The following is a 22,880-nucleotide window of genomic DNA, read 5'->3' as shown; positions in this document are numbered from 1 at the left end:
ATATAAGTCTATGAATATGTGCGTTAATCAAATAAACATTAATGAGTGTTAAAATGAACATACCTTGTTATATAAATTGTAGGATTTTAATGCCAATAATATTTATAAAATATGTTATATTAGAGTTAGTTTACACCGATTGTTATCAAAAATTAAGAAAGTGTGTAGGTTTTTAACTAAAGTTTTGATTATTTTTAATAAATATTCAAATCTTCAGAAATTAATATTAAACTTTTAAATGTTTTTAATTGAAAAATGATTACACTTACGCTTATCATTTAGAAAAGAGTGATATTTTTAAATAGCTTAGTAAATTAAATTAGGTAATATAAATCTAAGTAGGTAATTGTAATTTTTTTTAAATATTTACTATACATCAAAACTATAGTTATACCATTTATATCCCATAATGGGATGAACATAGTTATCGAATATGTAAACGTATTATCTACACGATTACACGTATTATTATGTGAATGCGTGCATTATTCAATTATTCGCCGAAAAAGAGATATTTGAGCGAACATCAAAGAAAATGTTTGGCAACATCATCTTCAGTTTGAATGTGTTTGGCAATAAATTAATTCATAAAACGTATTTATTTATAAATAAATATAAATTAAAAAGAATTTTGAAACAAGAAAATAGCATTTAAAAATAACTTATTATTGATTTAGCGTAGGTAGGTATTGTTACTATAAATTATTCTTAAAATTTAACTTTGAATACTGTATAAGAAAAATATAATTTTTTTTTGTTTTTAAAAATACTGTATTAAAATTATTGACATTTGGTGGGTTATTAATTCTTCAACAAATTATTAAATTTGACTTTATCATAATTTATAACACTTACAGTACCTACACGAAATAAATAAATAATTTTTATAAATATAATATAATATGTTGTTTTTAAATAATAAATATTGCATTATAATAAATTATATGAATATAGGTACCTACCTAACCTATTGCCTATTTAATGATTTGTATGTTTTTAATGTTTTTTGCATAATTGGATTATAAAAATTCATATTATTAACTATTATGATATGGTATTTACTAAACTCTTAAAAACAAAAAATAGTCAACATTTTTAACTCAGTTGATACTAGTGATTTTTAAAAGCAGCTAATGTTTATTTAAAATATAGTAGTTGTAGTTAATAGTTATATTAGAACAACTATGTATATATTAGTGTATCATTATTTTTTTTAAATAAAATTTTAATAACTTTTAGTTTTGATTGTTATAATTTATTTAGTAGGTATTATTTAAAATGTATACATTCAATTTAACACTATACATACTTTTTTACGTATTATATTACGTTCATGTATAGTTTCATACTATTCAATTAGGTAATTAATACATTTGGTGATTATTATTTTTTATAAGTAGGTATAATTATTGTTTAAGAAGAAATCAATAATGAAAACGACGTAATTGGAATAGATAGTGTTGACGGCGATGAGGAAATTAAAGAATAGCTAAAAATATTGAGATTTTAATCGCTAAAAAAAAATATTTATTTATTTATTTTAGTAAATAATTTCAATTATAGTAGTATAATATACTCGTATTATTAAACGTTTATCGTTGCCATTTACTACAAACAATGTTGATGTATTTTAATTTCAATTTTTTTTTTCTGAGAAATAATATGTCTATGTTAATGCTGTGAATATAAAAGTTGATTCAAAATGGATTATTATAAGATAAGTACTATCGTCGAATAGTTCACACTATCGAATAGTAATATAATTCAACAGATCAGAATGATGATAATTTTTTGGAATTCCTAATTACTCGTCGCCTTATCTGGTGATCATATTATCGAAATTTGACGTCCGATTTTTCGTTGTAATCGCGTTAAATCGCGTTAGTCATATTAATTATTATTACATTTAGGCGTAATAATATATACAATATAAGTATATCAATTTATTATTTAATGTTTCCATTAATTCACCGTAATAGTTCATAATATTATCTCGTGTAGTGCATTTTTTTGTGAGTAGTTTTTTCGGGTTATGGAAGTTAAAATAATAAAAAATAATCGTTGGGAAGATTTTTTAGAATACAATAGTCATATTTTTTATTTTGCACATAAAATAAAAATTACGAAAATAATTAGTTGTTGGCAATTCAAAAAAAAAAAAAAAAAATGTTTTGTAAAATTATTATTTATAAGCGGTGAAAATATGTCGATCGTTCGTGATGAAAGTTAAACGTACCTATACATTTATAAATTGAACCAATATGTAAAATAAAATCCAAAGAAACACCACACGAAAAACCAATCAAAATTATAAGAAATGCAATACAAAAACTTAACAGTTTCCAATGTTTGTATCACCCAAAACACTTCTGAAATAAGACGTAATTGTAAGAGGAAAATTTTGTTAAAATATCTGAATGAAGTTCATACAATGATGTTAACTACGGATATTAAGACATATAAAGGAGAACAATTTATTTTATCAAATAATTTTGATAAAAATATAATTATATTTTCTTGTCAAACAAATATTGATATAAGTAAAAGTGAAACAATATATTATTTTAATAAGACATTTGATGATTGTCTGAAATTATTTACTCCACTTTTTACTTTACATGAATATTTTATAATTATTACGTTTCATTTGTATTTACGCTATTATCCAATCAAACAAACATGCACGAATTTTTTTTTAACATTTATTGGTTTACGAATGTCAAAATGTTGCTCTGATATTAAAACGCACAAAAGTTGTAGTATGCGAATTTGAAAAATCGATTCATGTCGCATTACGAAAGTTTGAAATAGTTATTGTTAATATTTTTGAATTTCGTTTTCATTTGACAAAGTCTTGGTACAGAAAAATACAAAATTTAGGATTATGTAACGCGTATAAAAATAATAAATTATTTGAAGGCCAATGGTTAAATAATATTTTTGGCTTAATATTTTTAAATCCTAATGAAGTAGGCTTATGTTTTGTTGATGATTATACATTTATACATCAATAATGTCAGCCGATAGTAAATTTCAGATATTTACTGATTATTTTACTGAATGTAGACAATAATTCATTATTTCCATCACATATTTGGGCGATTGCATCATCTGCACTTAAACGAATGCCTGTGAATCATTTCACAGTAGATTGAATTCAGAGTTTTATCATTCACATCCTAAAATTTTCAACTTCATTAAAGTTTTCACCGAAATTCAAACAAATACGTACATAAAACTATCGAGTTTACATAAGCCTAATTGAATGACTTCTCAAACAAGTGAACGAACAAATCAAATTCAAGTTGTTTTGGACCAGTATAATAATAAATTGATATTAAAAACTTCATTCATATAGAATTAGTTGCATACAAAACCTGTAAGTATCAAAACAGTCAATTATAACAATACCTATGTAAGTTAACCTTTTTTTAAATAAAAAATTATTATTTCCAATTTTTTTTATCTTCATTTAGGGTAACCGAGAATCATAAAGCGCATCCCAACTAATCTGGCAATCAATGCAACATCAGTTTTTTTTTTTTAATTCATACTTGTATTTTTAAAATAATATTTTTTTATACTGATAACCTTTTTTTTATAATAATACGACTTTTTAGTTGTAACACAGAAATACATAGGTACTAAATTATATTTTTAGCTAAAATATTATAATTATTATAATATTATATAATATATTATGAAGTATAGCTGTTAAGTTAATACTGACCTACAGTAGAACGGTGTAAATACTTAGTAGGTGAGTGAAAGAACCACTTATAGAATCTTTAAACGGAATATTCAATGTCTTTAGCTTCTCATAGCTTAATATATCTATATAGATTATACCTCAAATATTGAAACGTGTAATATTATGGTGGAAATGGACTACAACCGTTTTTTATGCCTGTTAAGCCTGAATTTTTTAATTCCGTCATTTATTAGGTACCAAATTTTACCTGCTATAACCTTGGTTACTTTTTAGCTTTATAAATTCATATTTGACATAATTATTCAACACATTTTTTTTTTAAATAAGCACTAATAAAATACCTTATTATTATATTATTATTTATACATGCAGTGTAGAGATTTTTGAATTAATTACTCATACAGTTACACAATAAATGGGCATAGTACAACTCAAATTAATAATAAATAAATAAATAAAATGCTCGCCGTGACTGCCGGACACACAATCAAGCAATCGGTATTATTATCGGATATACGAGTGTTAATATTTATATTGGCGATATATTATACAATGTTAAAATTAAAATTATTACAAGACGGAAAATGGGACTCTTGTTCATAATATACGTCATTGTAAATGGATATACCGAGAAGACCAAAATCGAAGATAAATCAAATAAATCGTATGACCGGAAGTAAAATAGTCCCGACTGCGCGCGGTGTATAGGTACGGACTGGAGGATCGCCGAGCATTTATACATTGTCTCGGTACAATACCATAACCCGGTCTGTGTTCATAATATTGCACAGCAGCTGTCGTCTCTTGCCGTGTCGAATAGGAGGAAAAAATGTCTCGTAAACAATAATCGCAATTGATAAAAAAAAGAAGAAGCTAATAATGACAACAACACGAGTAAAAGTAACGTTAACGCGTAATAGAGTGGTAAGACGACGGAAGTGTTCGATCGATGGGTAAATACAGCAATATTATAATAACATGATCATTACATTATTATTGTAATACACACGTCGTAGCGTTCTTTTTCCGATTTTCTCATTTCGATTTGCGCCGTGTTTCTGGGCGGCGCACGCCGAGAACAGCGTCGTTTCGGCATGGGACCCTGGTGGCTCGGGACTCAATATTGCAACCAATGTATCACATTTTCGTTGTCTGTCAGTGTCCTGATTCACCACCGTCCCACGCTAAACAGCATTGTTCTCTTCTCAGCCGCCCAAAAAGTAGCTTTGTTTAAAACTGTTGCAAAAGTGCACTCAAATCGCACTCACCAAAAACAGACGGTTACTGCAAACGCGTTAGAGCAATGATAGTAATCATTTTCGAAATCGGACCTTTATTAATTACTCACGACAAACGAGGAAATTTATTTGTGATTCTTAAGTATTTCGATAACGTTACCGTGGAGTAGAACAACGTGAATTACCCGATTTATGTGGTTTTTCAAATACTATTATAATAATTTAGACGATATTGTTTTACTAGTTTTAACGTGTTGGATTTTGAAAAATACAAATACGAATTCTTCATCGCAGACATACTCTCCTCGACAGTGTTTCATCTGTTAATTTTTAATTATCGTCTTTCCAACTATATTTTACGGTACCTGAATAATAATAATAAGAGTTCATCCGTGCGGCGTACCGGTATTACTTACACTGACTATGTCGTCATCACCAAATAATAATTAATTGTTATTCGTTAAACGCAGGCGCTCGGCGTGTTTGTTTAATTTAATATTATTTGTTCATCGAATGATTATTATTAATAAGATTATTATAGGCACAGTACGAGCGTCGATTATTCTCGTAAATTCCATTAAAATCGACTAACGATTCGTTCACGATTGATTTTGAGCGTGAGGTCAATAATAAATTAATATAATAATCGATTTAATCGTCCTACGTACAATTATTACCATACGCGTTAGGGCCGATTATTATTAGGTTTTGATATGGACGGAATAAATATTATATAGAAATATGTCATCAAAATAAATGTGTACAAAAGAGTCGGTGGGGGTCGGTGGGCGTCGGTTTCTGTACATCGGCGCCGAGTACGATCCGAAAAAAATGTGCCATGAAAATACATTTGGCTGTTAGATTTTGTACCAGGAGAATATGTGGCGGTAACCCATCTCCGAACGTTATACTATAGACACGATATTGTTATAATATTATTAGTGTGATGTACTTACTGTTGTTTTGTAAAACGGCCGAGAGACGTCTTCCGTTAAATGTACAATGCCATTTATTTGGTGTATATTTACTTATATCTTTTGGAGCGTAAAAAATGTTACAAACTAGTACAACTACATCATATTTAATGGTAAAAAAGTGGATCTATTCGATAGACTGGAGGTCAAAAATTAAAATTGTTAGTACTTAAAATAGACATTGGTTATAAAAATATACGGATTAGGGAAAAACGACAAATTTTTGATTTCCGTGCAATTCAATAACGAATAATCATAGATACCTAATAGTTAAGGTTTACAAAATAAAGTTGTATTTTTTATATATGGTATATAGGTTTCAGAATATCATGATTTTTTCGAATTATTTAAAGAATATAAATTTTCGATTTTATTAAGTTGTTTTTTAAACTTAAGACAACCTTTTTTTTTAAATGGCCAACGTTCAAATTCTTTTATAATTATTGTAAGCCAAACTTATGCAAAATCTTGTATTCAATTTTAAATTCTTAGCTATTTATACAAAAACTTTTATACATTTTTAACTTCAATAATTTGCAAATATTCATGGTTTTGGTGAATTTTGTTAATATTTAAACTTAAAACACTAATAAAAAAACATTGCGCCAATGTATTCTCATAATTTTTAAATCACTATACGAATAGTTCATGAGGAACTTTTTATTAAATTTCCAAGTATTTTGGCTTAACCAAAAAAATGTTATCAATATTTATATAAAAAAAACTAAACAAAAACGAATATTTTAAATGTCTATAAACAAAATATTTAGAAAATTGAATTATGTAAAATATGCCAATTCAAATAATTGGTGACATTTTCAAGTTTACGACTTATACTTTTTAAATAATAACAAAAATTGAAAATCGTTTGAGGATGAATCGTTATCGTTTCACGATTAAAATCTTTATTTAAAATTCAGACGCTCATAACATTTTTTCTATTATTGACGCTCGAGTTTTTTTTAGTTATTCGAAGGAAAACTTAGATATAAATACAAAATATTTTATGAATTTTCAATTATAAAATTACTTTCAAATTTTAGCGATTTCAATATATGTAAAAATTTGAACTTAAAATGCTTATAAAAAAAAAAAAATTGTGACGGTTTTTGATTTTTTTTAACTATAACAACTTAGAACAACTTATAAGAATTAAATTTTCAAGTATTTTTGTGCACTAAAAATTTTTTTATCGATATTTCACTATAAAATATTTAAAATAAATCGAATTTCAGTTGTCAATAAATAAATCAGTAAATCTATAATATTTTGAAAATTTAACTGAGTATAAATTATACTAATATAAACATTTGATGAAATTTTCAAGTATTTACAATGATTCGGTTTTGAGTTACAACTACATAAAGAAATCGGTTTTATGTATAAATTTTTGTTTTTCTGTCACTTTTTTTTCCTATTTTTTTTTTAAAACTACTGGAAACTTATTACTTTTGACCTCTGTAATGTACCAACAATATTCACTTTGCCATCAGAAACAGAATCAAGTTTTAAATTGAAGCATTATTTCGACAAGTTATGGGGTATGTATACAGAAAACACACATCATTGTAAAATCAATATATTCATCTATAGAATCTAAAAAGAATCTAAAACGTTTTTGGGAAATTGTATTAAATTTGAATTGTTTTTTTGCGCAGTCTAAACATTTTTAAATCAACAGTTTGAAAAAAAAAATATAAAGTTTAAAACAACTTTAATAAGCTACAAATTGTTATAAATATTTTATTATGATACTACATATTATTTATATAATATTACATATTCACATACGTATATATTTTATTTATAGCATGTAATTAAATTTAGTAATAACTCAAGAGTTTTTAAAAAACTCATCACAAATTATATCTTAAAAAATAATTTGTCTATTTAATCCGCTTTAATTACTTATTTTGAAAAAAAAATGAATATCCTGCGCTCTCTAACGGAGTGTCATGAAACTAAAGTCAAGTATTTTTTAACACAAGATTATAGGCGTATATTAGGTATAAAGTCAGCGTTGACCCTTGTATACAACATTGTTTTAAGAAACATTAAAAAAAGATTAATTAAATCAATAAAACCGATAGAATGATAATTCTTATATTGTATAAATCAATATACCTAAATATTAACAATAACTTATTATAAGATTAATGAATTTATACAAGGTAAATTATACAAAACCAAAATGTAGATAAAGTAAATGACAAAAAAAAAAAAAATTTCTTAAGTACCTATACAAATATTTAAATAAGTAATCAAAATTTCAATTATAGATCACAAGCGATTTGTAATTGGAAAAACTGGGAGTGATTAATTTAAAATTTTAATTAATAATTAATATGAATTTTTTTTTTTTGCTTTTAATACAGAAAATTGTATAATTAAGTTTAACTAATCTATATTTCATATAGACATAAGGGCCATTGATAAAATCTTTTTATTACTACGTTTTAGGTAGTTTTTACTCTCTAGCGCTGGAGTGTGATATTGATACAAAACGTTATTTCAACATTTATTGAAAACGTACTGTTAAATTTCGATGTTGTTAATGCTTCTAGAAAAGAGAGGAATGATGAATTTTCTTTTTCTAAAAAATATTAAGCTATTATTTCAAATTAAAATATTTAAATTTCAAGGTCAAGTTCTAAATCTTTATTATACGTGGCAATTTTTTTTTTAGTTTTTTCACTCATACAATTTAATTTTAAGTTTAAAAAAAATGCATTGATTTAAGTATAGGTCATTTTTTTTCATTTTGTCGCAAAACAATAAAAAAATATTTTTTTTATAGTTTCTTAATTAAATATTATTTGTAGAGTATTAATACTCCACAAATACTAAATAAACAAATATCTTAATACTCATGAAACATATTTTTTATTTTATACGAAAAGTTCTTATATCCATTAATTTGTTTATTTTAATTAAAATATACATTTAAATCTATTATGTACTCAAATCATGAATATGAATGTATATTTTAAGAGATTTATTTAATTTCACTACAAAAAATAAACGCATTCGTCATTTACAATTTAAAAAATATTAAAATTTTTTTTCAATATTAGAATCTATACTGTTACTAGTGTTACTATAGATGCAATTTTATACAAATTTATTTTACAATGGTCTGCTTCATATTTAACCAGATTTTTTATCTAAATTAAATGCTATTATTTTTAATGAATTTATTATGCTGTTAAACTTGTACGAATACTGTACCTTGATGACCATTTCGGTGGAGCATAAGTTTTTTAAAAGAGTTGGAGTTTGTTTATTTTTTAGATCGACAGAAAGTATTCCAGATGAACATAATATTATTGATTGCTTACATTATTGATGCCAATAAAAATTAAAACAGTTATTTTGTACAAGTGAAAAAAAATTTTAACCTTTTGTCCTTAATCCTTATACTGTTACGTTATTGTATGCCATCTAACTAAATTTTCATCTATTGACATATTATTATAGAATATAAGTATTTACTATTAAAAGATATACTGTTTCATAAAACAGTTGCTACACCTACAATTTGATACTTAAAGCAATTTCTGATTTACACTCATCCTAAACAAGCACTGTTATATGTGAGATGTATAAAAGTAAATAAAAAGTATATAATAAGTATATAGAAAATAGTATATATTATATATATTGAAAGTATATAAGATATTTGCCTTAGGTATTTAAAATTTAAAAGTATACTTATGTTGTTTAATTTGTAAGCAAACTAATAAATTACTTCTAAAACTGTATTTATGAATTTTCTTTACATCTTATATTCTTAAAATTATTAAACCCAATAAATCCAATAAATTCAATACAAATTATATACTTACTTCTATAGGTACTTTATATTGTTAGTGATATATTTGAAAATTAATTTTGAAAGAATCCCGATTGGTAAAAAATGCTCGTAAGCCTTTAAAATCTACCACCCACTCTCAAAAGAATATATATAATATATATATTAAAAAAAAACTTATTTTTAACATTTTAAAATTAACCATGATGGAATAGTAGGTTAATGTCAAAATAATTTTTATTTGAGTTGAAGTTGAAGAACAGTAAATTGTTTTATTATAATTTGGTACATTGTTATAGATGAAACAATAAAAATATTGCAATGACATTTTCTTAAACCAATAACTTTATCACTTTATTATTTCGTTCAAAATCTGTATGAAAAAAGTGCTGTCACACACTCACATCACTTCATGAATTGTGTATGTGGGAAAATGGAAGTCACAACAGTGGTGCTGATTTCTTTATATTATTTGAGCACAATGATAAATTATTGTATTTGAACAACGATTCTGAGCGGAATTCGATTTATCCAAATACATAGTCGATGAGATTTAATTAATTAAAACCATAGTTATTAATGCATATTTTATTTCGTGTTATTTTACTGAAATTCTTGATTTTCTCAAAACTTCTAGGAAATTCGATCAGTTATTTTCAAAAGAATATTTTATCACGAATCACTCAATTTTAAATTATTTATTTCGGTATTGCAGATTAAGTGATATTCTTGAATGTAGTACGCTGAAAACAGTACCTAAAGAAATATAAATTTAATGAACAATTTTCATTTAAAGAGTTTTTTAGTATACAACATTCTTGAATATTTTAATAGTTATCTATAATTTTCATTTTATACTCTAATCAACTTATAATATCCAATGGGTAATCTTATTTTTAATTTTATTACACGAAATAAATGAAAAAAAAAATGTTTTTTAATGCGTTTTAGTGTTAACATCATTATTAATTTAATTCAAGCCATTTGGGCGGTAAATTCATTTTATGTTGAGTAATTGTAAGAAACGATATAACATTTTCGATTTTAAACGATAATATTATTACTATAGCCATACTTACGTCTTACATTAAATAATATGTTATAAAATATAAAAGTTTAACCATGAAAGAAAACGCCGAAAAGATTACAATGCATTGATTGGTAAAAATAGTTTAAACTACTTATTACTTACATAAAATATTTACTTACCAATATTAAAAAACTTATTTTCAAGTTATTTTGTATATTATAAATAAATTAAGGGTTAATAAAGTATCAAATACGTTGATAGTTCCTAATTAGTAATTTATTATTTTTTTATTATTTATTTATTAATAATGTGCATTCCTAATTCTAGATTCACCACTAGTTGTGTGTATGTTCAAAAATTAACAGATAACATTATTTCTATTTATTAATTTAATTAACTTTTTTTATATTTTTTTAATATTTTATTAACACACCAATCAATGTTTATTATATTTTTAATAAGTCAAAACATCATTTGAAATATTTAATTTTCAAACGGGAGTTTATAATCTATCAATCTAAATAACATAAATATATAACATATATTTATTTAAGTTTGCCTAAACATTAATATTAATGAAAAACCGCTTTTTAATTAAACAACATTGTGTATTTAATTTATCTCAATAAAGAGACCTTACCTTTTTATTAATAATAATTAATATGTACATTACATTATTGTGTTATTGAGTTAGGTGCATACTACAAACATATTATTACTATTTAGTATATCTACCTACGATACTTACGTCCAATATATATATTTTTTTAAATCTTTATAATACATTTGCAATATGCATAGACAACAAGAGTAAGATACGGGATTCAGTAAGTATATTTGAAAGTTTTTAAAATGAATTCGATGGGTTTTATATGAAAAAAAAAAAATCAAAATCAAACGTAATATATATCCTTTACAACATATACACGCGTGTAATATGTCATATAATGCATGCTGTATGTATATTTTAATATATACTTATAGTATAACTCACTGTATATAAGTCTTATACAGTTGTTTAGGTATACGTTGTTAAACGCAACGACTTAAAATATATATATATCATAATGAAAGTATATATTTTAAAACACTCGGTTAAACGTCGTTCTTGGCGTGGTGCTCGGTAGATTCGTGCTTTGATATATTATGATGTAATATGCAACTGCATATTTTAATAGCTATGTTCGAAAATCCGTATAGAGTAATATGTGATATTATTCACTCCGACGGCAGCAATAACTATACTCGTATTATAATATATATTTTATATTTGCATTATATGCGCACAGTCATTGAAATAACAAGCGCAAACCAATGCGTGTATACTATATACGTGTATTTAGTGTATGTACCTGTATGGCTGTATAGGTATATATTATTACACTGTATTCGTATACATACATGTCACTGCTATAAAATAATGAGATTGAAAAGACGTTTTTCGTATGTTTTCACTCGGTGTACATCCGTACTCGGTATATATATATATATAGGTATACATTTTTCAAACTGTTCAAACTTCAAAATTATAATGTAAGTAGGTATTTGCTGACGGTAGTAGTGGAGTTAGCGCTGCCAATTCGTCCGATCGACTATACATTCTGGTGTTAATATTTATTTATTTCACTAGACCTAATTTTCGAAATATTGAAACCGATTTCGGGAATCGTTATTTAAACGACTTGCGGAGTTGACTTAATTTCATCACTATCATCTTCTAATACACACATTCGCCCATGCAACTTTAATGCATAAGTTATTTTATTGAACGATGGTTCACACTCTTTGTATACATTTATGTATAATGTAACATACGATATCGCCGTGATTATTTGAGAAACAATTATTTATAATTTACAACTTTATGCTGTAGATTTATTTATTTTTATTTTAACATCATGAAAACTATTAAAAATTTGTTTTAATACATTTTTAATGTACGACCTATTCACTTTAACGTAAAATCGATAAGTTTTACAGATTTTTGAATATCTTATGATAATACCTTTGCGTTTCATTAATATTGTCAAGGTAAATTGTTGTTTTAAAAATATTGATATAATTATATTATGTATAGTAAATTCGCATTAGTTGTTGGCATATTAACTTTAATCATTTTGAGTTTGAACAGTGTAACGGTGAGATGAATTTAGTACACATTATTTAAATAAATATATTTTTATACTGTTCTATATATATTCATCAAAACAGAACTTAAATATAAACTATAGTTGATTAATCATTTGTTTAAGATTATAGATTAATGCAGATAAAAATATCATGTTTCTTAGAATTTAACATAAAAAAACTCGGGATCCTGCTTCTACTAAATAATAGATTTCTAATAAACGTATGTCATTTCAGATTAGGTCATCGTAATGGACGTGTTAAATGAGAATTCAATGGAAAATTATTGTCCTCGAAAAACAAAGTGAAAAACGGACAAAATAAAATCTATTTTTAATGATAATTTATGTTATATTATTATTAATATTTAAAAGTACCAAATTCGTTACTTTAAAAAATAACTCTTAAAGTTGATCACACACAATAATCCTACTTAATTGTAATGCCAATTATTATTGGTATGATTTACCCATTCTACTATTAATTATTGTATATTTTATAGTACATTCAAAATCACATTGATACCTACTTTAATATTTATAATGTATAGTAAGCAATAACTATCTATTTAAAATAAATAATATAATAGAATAAATGAACACGTAGTTAAACTCGTCCCATGTTCTATTAAGTTTTGATTTAGTAGTTCGCAGATTTTTAAAAACTTTTCATCTCATAAATCTTGATCATTAAAATCTGGTGATATCGTACGTATAAAATATGCATATGCACTCGTGCTTTTCAGATGTGTACATATACCTACTACACCTGAAGAAAAAGCAAAACCATAAATTACCACGTTATTAATGCAATAGTAAATAAATAACTAAAACAGTCATGATTCTTAATCTACACCTTTATAAATTATAATACATATGAATTTATAAGGTGTTTATAATTGTATTTATTTTTACTATATTGTCTACATAAAAGGCATAGGTATAGTTCACATTGGGTAGAGATTAAATGTATTAAATTTTAGTTTTTAGTTTGACTTTAAAAGCATAATATTATTATCTTTATTTTGAATTTTTTTTCAAATATTATTTGATTAACTTAACTTAAGTATTGAACTTAAAACGATTTATTTCTAGGAAATTACAAAAAAATTAAAAATACAATTTAGAGAATAATAATGAATCCTTTAAACATAAACGTAATCGAATTAAAAAAAAAAAAAAAATTAATACTGTTTAAATTACATATTGACAAAAGTATTACTACTACAAAATCTATATAGATATCATTAAAAGTAATTTTAAAATTAAATTAATTCAAGACTTCTAAGGAATCAAATATAAAATGTGCGTATAAACGTAAAATTCCATTGTACTGTTGTAAGTTAATAATTTATTACCGCCCTGTTGTATATGGACATAAAAAAAATATCAATCAAGTTTCATTTTAAATGAAGTGATTTTAACATTTGATTCTGTCTTAATTTAAAATTGATTTAATTGAATTTATTTTGTTAAATTATAATTCTTTAAAAACAATTTATTATATCTATATAGTTACAAACTTGAATTTTTTGTACGTATTATCTGTAATCTGAAGTTCAACATAATAATAATTTAACAATGTTGTTACATCTGTCTTATGTATTTATAAGTAATGTAAATTTCCCGGATAAAAATTATTAAGATGAGGCTGTAATTAATTGTTGTAACACTTAAGAAAATCAATGAATACTAAATAATAGTGATATGATTATAAATTTCTTCAGTTTGAAATTACAATAAATAACCATACGATAGTTGTAAATTTTAGAGTTTGAGATAATTTTCTTGACCATGCAGCATTATCTGAAAAAAAAATACAAATAAACAAAATTAATTATTTCAATTATATAAACAATAAAAGTGTGTACAATTATAAATATATATTTTAAAATGAATAGTTTTAACTATGATATGAAAATGTTTACCATCATACTTATAATATAAACATAATATTACACTTGGATAATTTTTTATTTTGCATGGAATAAACTAAAAATCATATTTTACATTAACATATGAATCGAATAATATAGTATTATTCTAGTATGGTTATAAACTTATATTGACGTTTAATCGAAAAGAAAATTTGTTTGAAAATTAGTCAGAGTAATAGATTTTAATTTTTATACGAATGTATATTTTAGTAACTAGTTGTACTGAAAAAATATATGTATTTATTAATAATATTAATATAATAATATTATTAACTATAGGCATGCACTCTGGGCAATCGGAATCTATTTAGAGTCATAGTAATATTTCAAATTTTTGTAAATTATATTTAATTATAACAGTATGTTCGTGGAGATCATGAAAATCGTATTTACCATAATAGTGAAATACAATTAAAAATATTTGTTTACCATTCAGTACATACAGATACATTTTATTAATTTATTAATAGGTATAATAAAAATATTATATGCACCAAACATGTACTATGATTATAGACTATGGCATATGAGAAATTTGAAAAATTCATTTATATTTCTTCTTCAATTAAAATTATTATTTAATTACACATTAATACATGACTTCGTTTTTATGTAGGTATATATTATATTCATTGTATTCTTGTTTCTAACTTCATAAATATATGTCTAGAAATTAGCACATTTATGTTGTGTGCAACTTGATTCTATTTATACATAATATAAATATTATACCGTTTTTAATTTACAATTAGAATATATTAATATGTGGTAATGTGTAGAAAAAAATATTAAGGACACTGTTCAAGTATTGAGGCGTTAATTATTCCAAGCTCGATCGGAAATTGAAGTCTGCGCAAGCGTACGTTTTTAACAGTAATACATATTAGAATGATTCAAATTGTAACTTTTTTAACAGGTTAGAATGTTGTAGTCTCAAAATAATTTATTTATTTATTTTTTGCTGTACTAATTTAGTATAAATGCTATTTTACTAAGTAAATAACATGTCACTAAACATTACATTCATTACAGAACTATTTGAGTAAAAACGAAATAATTTTCCTGGAAAATGCTTAAGCTAAGAAACTCGAAATAATAATACACTCGCGTTCGTAAAAAATATTTTTCTGTGTCATTTTTTTTTTATTTCATAAGAAATGGTGAACGCTTTACTAGTATATTTTTTTATACGAACTTTCCTGTTAAATGTTATTGCCAACTAGTATTAATTAAACTGTAAATAACATGTACCTATATTTATGTTATTTGTCTAATATTTAATTAGACTTAGCTTTTGATATCAGATGTCTATAAAGTATTATTTTAAAAAAGTAAAAAGTAATGGTTTTTATATATTTAATTAAACTAAAAATATCTACTGATGATAATTTGAACTTACTCGAATAACTTAATAATATCAATATTTAACAACTATTACATAAAATTCATAATGAAGTTATAGCTAGTAAATATTTGTATAAGATCAATATGATTGATTAATGATTATATTATATTTATCACTAATAATACTGTGGTAACCAATATCTATCTATACTCCACAAATTATTATTAATGAATAGTAATACAGAATAACTCAATGAGATCAAAAAATTTATAATTTTTGTTATTTTCATTTTATTTTTAAAATATAGTTTGTTGAAAAATTATAATTATAATTCAATGTTGTAATCATTCGATTGTTTATTACAATAAAGAAATTCCTTAACAACTTAGAGAAAAAAATAAAATTGCAATAAAGAAGTGACTTTTTATTTAATAAGATGCTGTATTAAATAAAATTATTGCGTTTAAGTGTTAATTCCATTAAGATAATTTATGCATCACTTGGTTGACTATATAATTATCATTATTAAAAAATGAAGGGCTAGCTAGAATATATTTGCCTTTTAAAAAAAAAAAAATATATTACTTATTATGTATATTTAATCTATTTAATCTGCCTAATTTTTTGGTAATTATTGTAAAATAATAATTTGTTTCATCAAAATTCTAAACAAAAAATGGGTCTATGCTATCGTTGACATTTAAATTTCAAATAGATTAATAATCTTACATGATTTTGCTTCGCTTTGTTTTAAACAACATAGAACTAGCAACTTTTTCGTTGAAACACAACAAAACTTTATCAATATCTTTTGGAAAGATCGAATACCTTAAACAATTTTAGAAGTATATAATGGTGTAATTAGTGGTGAATATAGGTAGAGACACTACATGAATTCGTTGTTCACCCTTTCAGTTTTATCATGAAAATAACGAGTGTGTATTCCAGTTAACTCATTCTTTGGAGGAAAAAAAGAAGTTTTGTTCAAAACAAATTTAATTTCCAATGTAAATTAAAAAGGCAGAGCGTAAAGACATGGACATACGACGACGGGTTTTTTCAGAAATGTAATGAAAACTCTCTGTGAAGAACCAATTGGGTCAGCAACAGAATAAACTTTTTTGTCATTTGACACGCATTAATCGACCAACAAAATTACTTTTACTACTTAAAGAGCTTGTATTGCGAAAATTCTTTTCAAAATGACCAACAGATGTTTATTGAATTCTAATTTATCGAGTTCCATACAATTATCAACACACAGATGATATATCATACTATTTTTAATTGAAAGATATATTTTAGGATTACTATACCTAATATATTCATCATTGAAAATATATTGAATATTAAGTATATTTTAAATGGTAAACAAAGTATGAAATGGAAATGTAATATATACGTTAAGGCGATAGTTGTTTTATTATTGGATCGAAAATATATTATTATATCTAAGTGAGTTTGAGGTTTATTAGATGCGCATGTTTAAACTTTGGACGATTTAATGGACGAATTGGTTGTACATTATTTTGTATTTTTTTAATTGATTATTATTTATGTCAATTATCAGATTTTAAAAGTACTTCAATCTTTATTTTTGAGGTTGGTTTCTGATGGAAAATTGAACATAGTTGGTATACGAGAAACGAGTATGTGAGGGGGGATCGAAAATTGATATACCTAAAGAGTTTTTGACCAAATAAATTTCAAGTTTTTTTTTTGTAATATATAATATATTATTTAGTATCTGTATTAGGTTATATTTTTTATAAATGTTGCTATTTATAATTTTCAAAATATTTAAGCTCATTTTAATCTATTTCTGTGCTTTTTAATTTTCTTAGTTTTTTTTTATTAAGTAGTGAAACTTTTTATTCGTTCTTAAATAAGAGGAATTTAAAAGGTTTCTCATAAGTTATACTTATAGCAATTTAAAAATATCGAATATACATTGCCGTAATTTTTTATAAGTGTTTGAAGTTTAATTTTTTCCGAAAAGTTTTAAACTTGTAACAAAAAATAAAAATTTCAATTATTTTATTGTAATTAAAAAAATATTATTCGTATTGACTTAAAATCTTTCTCAATTGTGTATTCTATTATTTACCATACACAAAAAAATTCAAAATATTTTTAGTATCTAAGTTATTTATTCTCCAAACCTATTACACCGTTCACTGTTTGTTAATATTGACTTAAAAGTTAATAACATATTATGATAATGAAATAATATTTTTATTTTTATTTGTACTATCTAAAAGATAATTAGACTAACCTACCGCATATTAATATCAATATAAATATAGGTAATATAGCATATTAAAATATTCCTATAAATATTAATTGACAGTCGACAGACCGCCTTACTTCAGAATCGTTTATTGTATTCAATGATTTATCATCGAATTCAAATTTAACACATCCATTACAGTGACCTTCTCAATGGTGAGTAAGACTCGACATGTAATATGTAGCAGTTTGACTTTCTCAGTTTCTTTTTAAACAAAATGATATATCATAATATACACCTATCCTGTATATTTATTTATAACCAATATATTATGTATTTACGTCAGAGGTAAAGTATCGAGTTCTTATAAGTTTTTTGGAATAAAATTGTAAGCAAATATTTATTATATGAGTTATTTACGAAACATAGCGTATATAATGATAAAATAACAATAAAAAAATATTAATACAAATATTAACGAAAAAAATTAGAGTAAGTATCCGAGAAAAAATGTGTTTGAATTTAGGCCAAATCTATATAATATTAATACAATTAATAGATTCGACACAAACTACTCTCATAACAGTAGTTGGTCATGAAGTTAATTGTTTGTAAGCATATATATTATATACATACCTATTTGTAATAATTATGGTAAAATTACACACCAGAATTAAACGAAGTATAAATTTCAATAGAAATAACTCTCTAAGTAATATTCGCTAGATGTATAAGACGTGATCGTATTTTACGTTATAGTCAAAGATAATTAAATATTTTTCAATACAAATAATTACGATTATAATATTACTAAATATTTTTTTTATATGCTCAATGTTACTAACTTTATTAGAATTTATAGCATTATATAAAATACGTAAATTACAACTCACAGTAGTAATAAGGCAGCTATTATTATTTAAATAAATAAAAGTTTACATTGACTTCAGCTGTATTCGTATTGCCGTTTGCCAGTCAATGTGTATTGTATTCATTTCCTAAACAAGTAGACACTTGGAGAATCTCAGTAGGAGTACAACATATTTAAACCAGTATTACATTTTATCCATTTAACCAGAAATGAGCAAAAGATATCAAAAATAATTTATTTGAGAGATATAAAAAGGTTACTTAAAAACGATGATATCAGTGGCTCAATAAGAACTACGATAAACGTCTGACATGATTTTATCAATTTAACACTTCATATTTCTTTTGCTTGTATATAACCGAATCATTTGCATATGTTTAAGATTACTAACAATTATTAAACATGTAAAATGTAAATGTCTAAAAATTATTTACAAAAATCAACGTGCCTACCTATTTATTAGATTATTGAAAATTATTTTACAGATAATCAAGGAATAGTTAGTTAAACACTTGAAAATCGATATTATTTGTTGGGCTTATAGTAGTTTAAAATACAGAGAAATTACTTTTTATTTATTATAAGCAAAACTATTTTGATTAATTAAATACATTAATAAAGATTTTTCCAACTGTGAATTTAACGAGTTAATTTTAATCTGTAATTACTCTAGTCTGTGATGTTTTTGAACTATGCAGAGTATTTAGTATATCGTTTTCATTAAATTCGAATATATAGAGGATACCATTATAATATTACAGTTTTAGCTGAATTGTCAGTTATTAACGAAATTGAAACTATTTTAGTTACATAAAATGTAATACATTTTCGATGAAATGTTCTTGTTTATCTTACGCAGTAAATATATATATATAAGTATACAAACAAAACAAAAGGTACACTTAACCAAATTATCTTTTTTTTTTTGTTACAAGTTTCAATAAAATACGTTATTGTTAAAAACATTTCTTGTACACCAAATTCTAATCAACGAATCGTTATAGTATAGTAAATGTAATAAAATAAAAAAAGTAGAAGTACTAAGTGAAAATTAACTACTTTGAGAAATATTTAGAACCTACTTAACACATTCTTGAGTGTGTGTAATTTGGTGTAAGAACAATGAACACGAAATCAATAACGTCTTAACCACAGTAAACAATTTGAATACAAAAATCTCATATATGTGTGTATATATATACACGCATACTACATGCTATATACAAACACACATATACAAGTATATAGTATATATATAAAATATACCTATGTGTACATAGTGTATATGTATATATAATAATTGGGTAAAGTGAAGAGTAATGAAAGGCTTTGATGTCTACCGTTCTCATGCGGTCGGTTCTTTGACGTGATACTTTGCGCTGACCCAATTGTATACTCAGAAAAAAGTTTCCAACTTCGAACAAGGCCATTAATATTAAAAAAAAAATATACACAATACCTATACATATATATTATATACATTATATAATATAAAAAAAAAAACGGAAAACTTTCATGGCAATACAATTATTTGTATAAAACAAAAAGAAACGCTCAAAACCATATTTATAACATCGTGTGTCCAACACCAATGCTGAAACTATCGTAGCACCACTAGTATGGCTCCAGTGAGAATAAGAGGCGTCCAAAATATTTCAGTTACCTAACAAAAGTAATCGTTTGGTGATCATTCGGGTATAATATAAGTTATATTATATAATTTAAATTTTATATTATTATAATGATTAAAATTCGGTTATTCGGGAACCGATATCCACTGTGATAACAAAAATAACAGTCGAAGGAATCACTAGTAAAAATATTTTATTTTTTGTTTTAATTTCAATTTAATTTTATCTATTAATAATTCTAAAGTAAGTTCTAATATCTAAACAAGAATAGGGTATTATGAAGATTTGGTAAAAATCAATTTTGATTTACACGATAAAAAAAAAAAATTAAATTAATTTTGTCAAAATCTGGATTTTCATAAAAGTTTCTTGCTTTACTTAAATTTTTTTCCAATTATTTTTCCTTGCAATGTTAACACCTAAAAAGTGTCAACTAGATTTAATTTGCTACCGCAGAAACCACTCCCAAAGTTGAAAATTAAATTATTTTTTCTACTAAATATTGTATGTAAAACACAGAAACATCATTATAAAATCAATACATTAATCATTTAGCTCTGAATCTATAATGTATATTATTATGATTATACCTAGGGATTACTGAAAAGTTAAATTTTCAAGATTGTTTTATATTTTATATTCAATACTCAATATAAATATTGAACTTAATTATTTATTTGGTATTTATAAATTATTTGATGTTTTCATATTTATTATAATATATAGAAGATTATGTTACTAAAAATAATATATTATGATAAAGTCGGAATACAAATAAAAATCGTAGAATGTACAATATTTACTTTTTTTCTAAATTATTTATAATATACTTACTAATATATTTACGTTAGTTAAATATATTCGTTTATATATTAACATCAATTACATAATATTTTATACTTCTAAACTACCATAAAAATGTATTTATTATTTAAGAAATTATATCTTTATTTTAGGCACAACTTAATAGTTATTTACAACGAGTCTCACCCAATAAGTTGCAGCACTCTATACAATACGTGACTCTATTCTCTATTTTCTATACTTTTACAGTTATTTAGGAAGTATGAAAAAAATTAACTTATTGATAGTTGAATGTAAAATTATTTTTCAAAACAAAATATCGAAATGTCAAACAAACTTCACGAGTAGAGACAGTAAATATTTGTAGCAGAAAATTTAGGTAAAAGTATTATACCTACCTAGATGTGTAGTTGTAACTTACAACAGTATTAAAAATAATATCAACGTGAATCCTGTACATTTAAATGATGATTGAAACTGATCCACAAAACAAGGATTAAGGGACCTTCATTATCCATTTAAAATGTTTACCTATATGTATATGTATTGTATTAAAAAAATAATTAAAGAACATGAAATATTAAAATTAAAACATTTTTTAAACTCTATTTCAAGTTTCTTTTATAAACCATACTTAATTTTTGTTAAAAAAAAATAGTAACAAATTAACAATCATTATTTTGTAGATTAAGTTGTTGAATATGTTGTATTTTTAGGCTTTTAGCATTTTAAGTGTTTTTATAACTAAACATAATATATAAATTATATATTGATTACAATAATTTATAGAAAGTAGAAAATAATCTACATGATGGCCCAAATACACAATATATAGTGGTAGGTAATACTGGCCGTTAACAAGTTCAAAAATTAAAGTTATGTTACTTTTAATTAAATTATAACATAACAAGTACTTTTTTTACAAAGTAATTTCTAGATTAGTTTTTTCACACTTTTCCAACAATTCAAAATAAAAATTTATTTTCCCAAAATATATAAGCATCTCAACGTATAAGTTATAATATTATAAGTAATATAATGTTGATATTGTTTATAACCACCATAAAACCTGTGGGCATTTTTAATTTATTCTATAAAAAAATTAAACATTTATATTATGACCACATAGATCGAATATACCTATACTAGTGTTCGACCAAACAAATAACTG

At 24.0% G+C, this 22,880-nt stretch overlaps 1 protein-coding gene across 1 annotated transcript in view; it reads right to left on the bottom strand.

Annotated features, from left to right (window-relative positions):
• Nucleotides 1-13,512: 13,512 nt before the first annotated feature.
• Nucleotides 13,513-22,880, bottom strand: part of LOC114129278 (uncharacterized) — a 49,253-nt gene continuing 39,885 nt past the window's right edge. The window contains exon 6 of the mRNA XM_027993964.2: nucleotides 13,513-14,697. Within this exon, the coding sequence (XP_027849765.2) occupies nucleotides 14,615-14,697 (83 nt within the window). The 3' untranslated portion in view covers nucleotides 13,513-14,614. The remainder of the gene's footprint in view (nucleotides 14,698-22,880) is intronic.

This window comes from Aphis gossypii, chromosome X (assembly GCF_020184175.1).
Source record: "Aphis gossypii isolate Hap1 chromosome X, ASM2018417v2, whole genome shotgun sequence".
Classification (NCBI taxonomy): Eukaryota; Metazoa; Arthropoda; class Insecta; order Hemiptera; family Aphididae; genus Aphis; species Aphis gossypii.
This window is presented reverse-complemented; position numbering and strand designations above follow the sequence as displayed.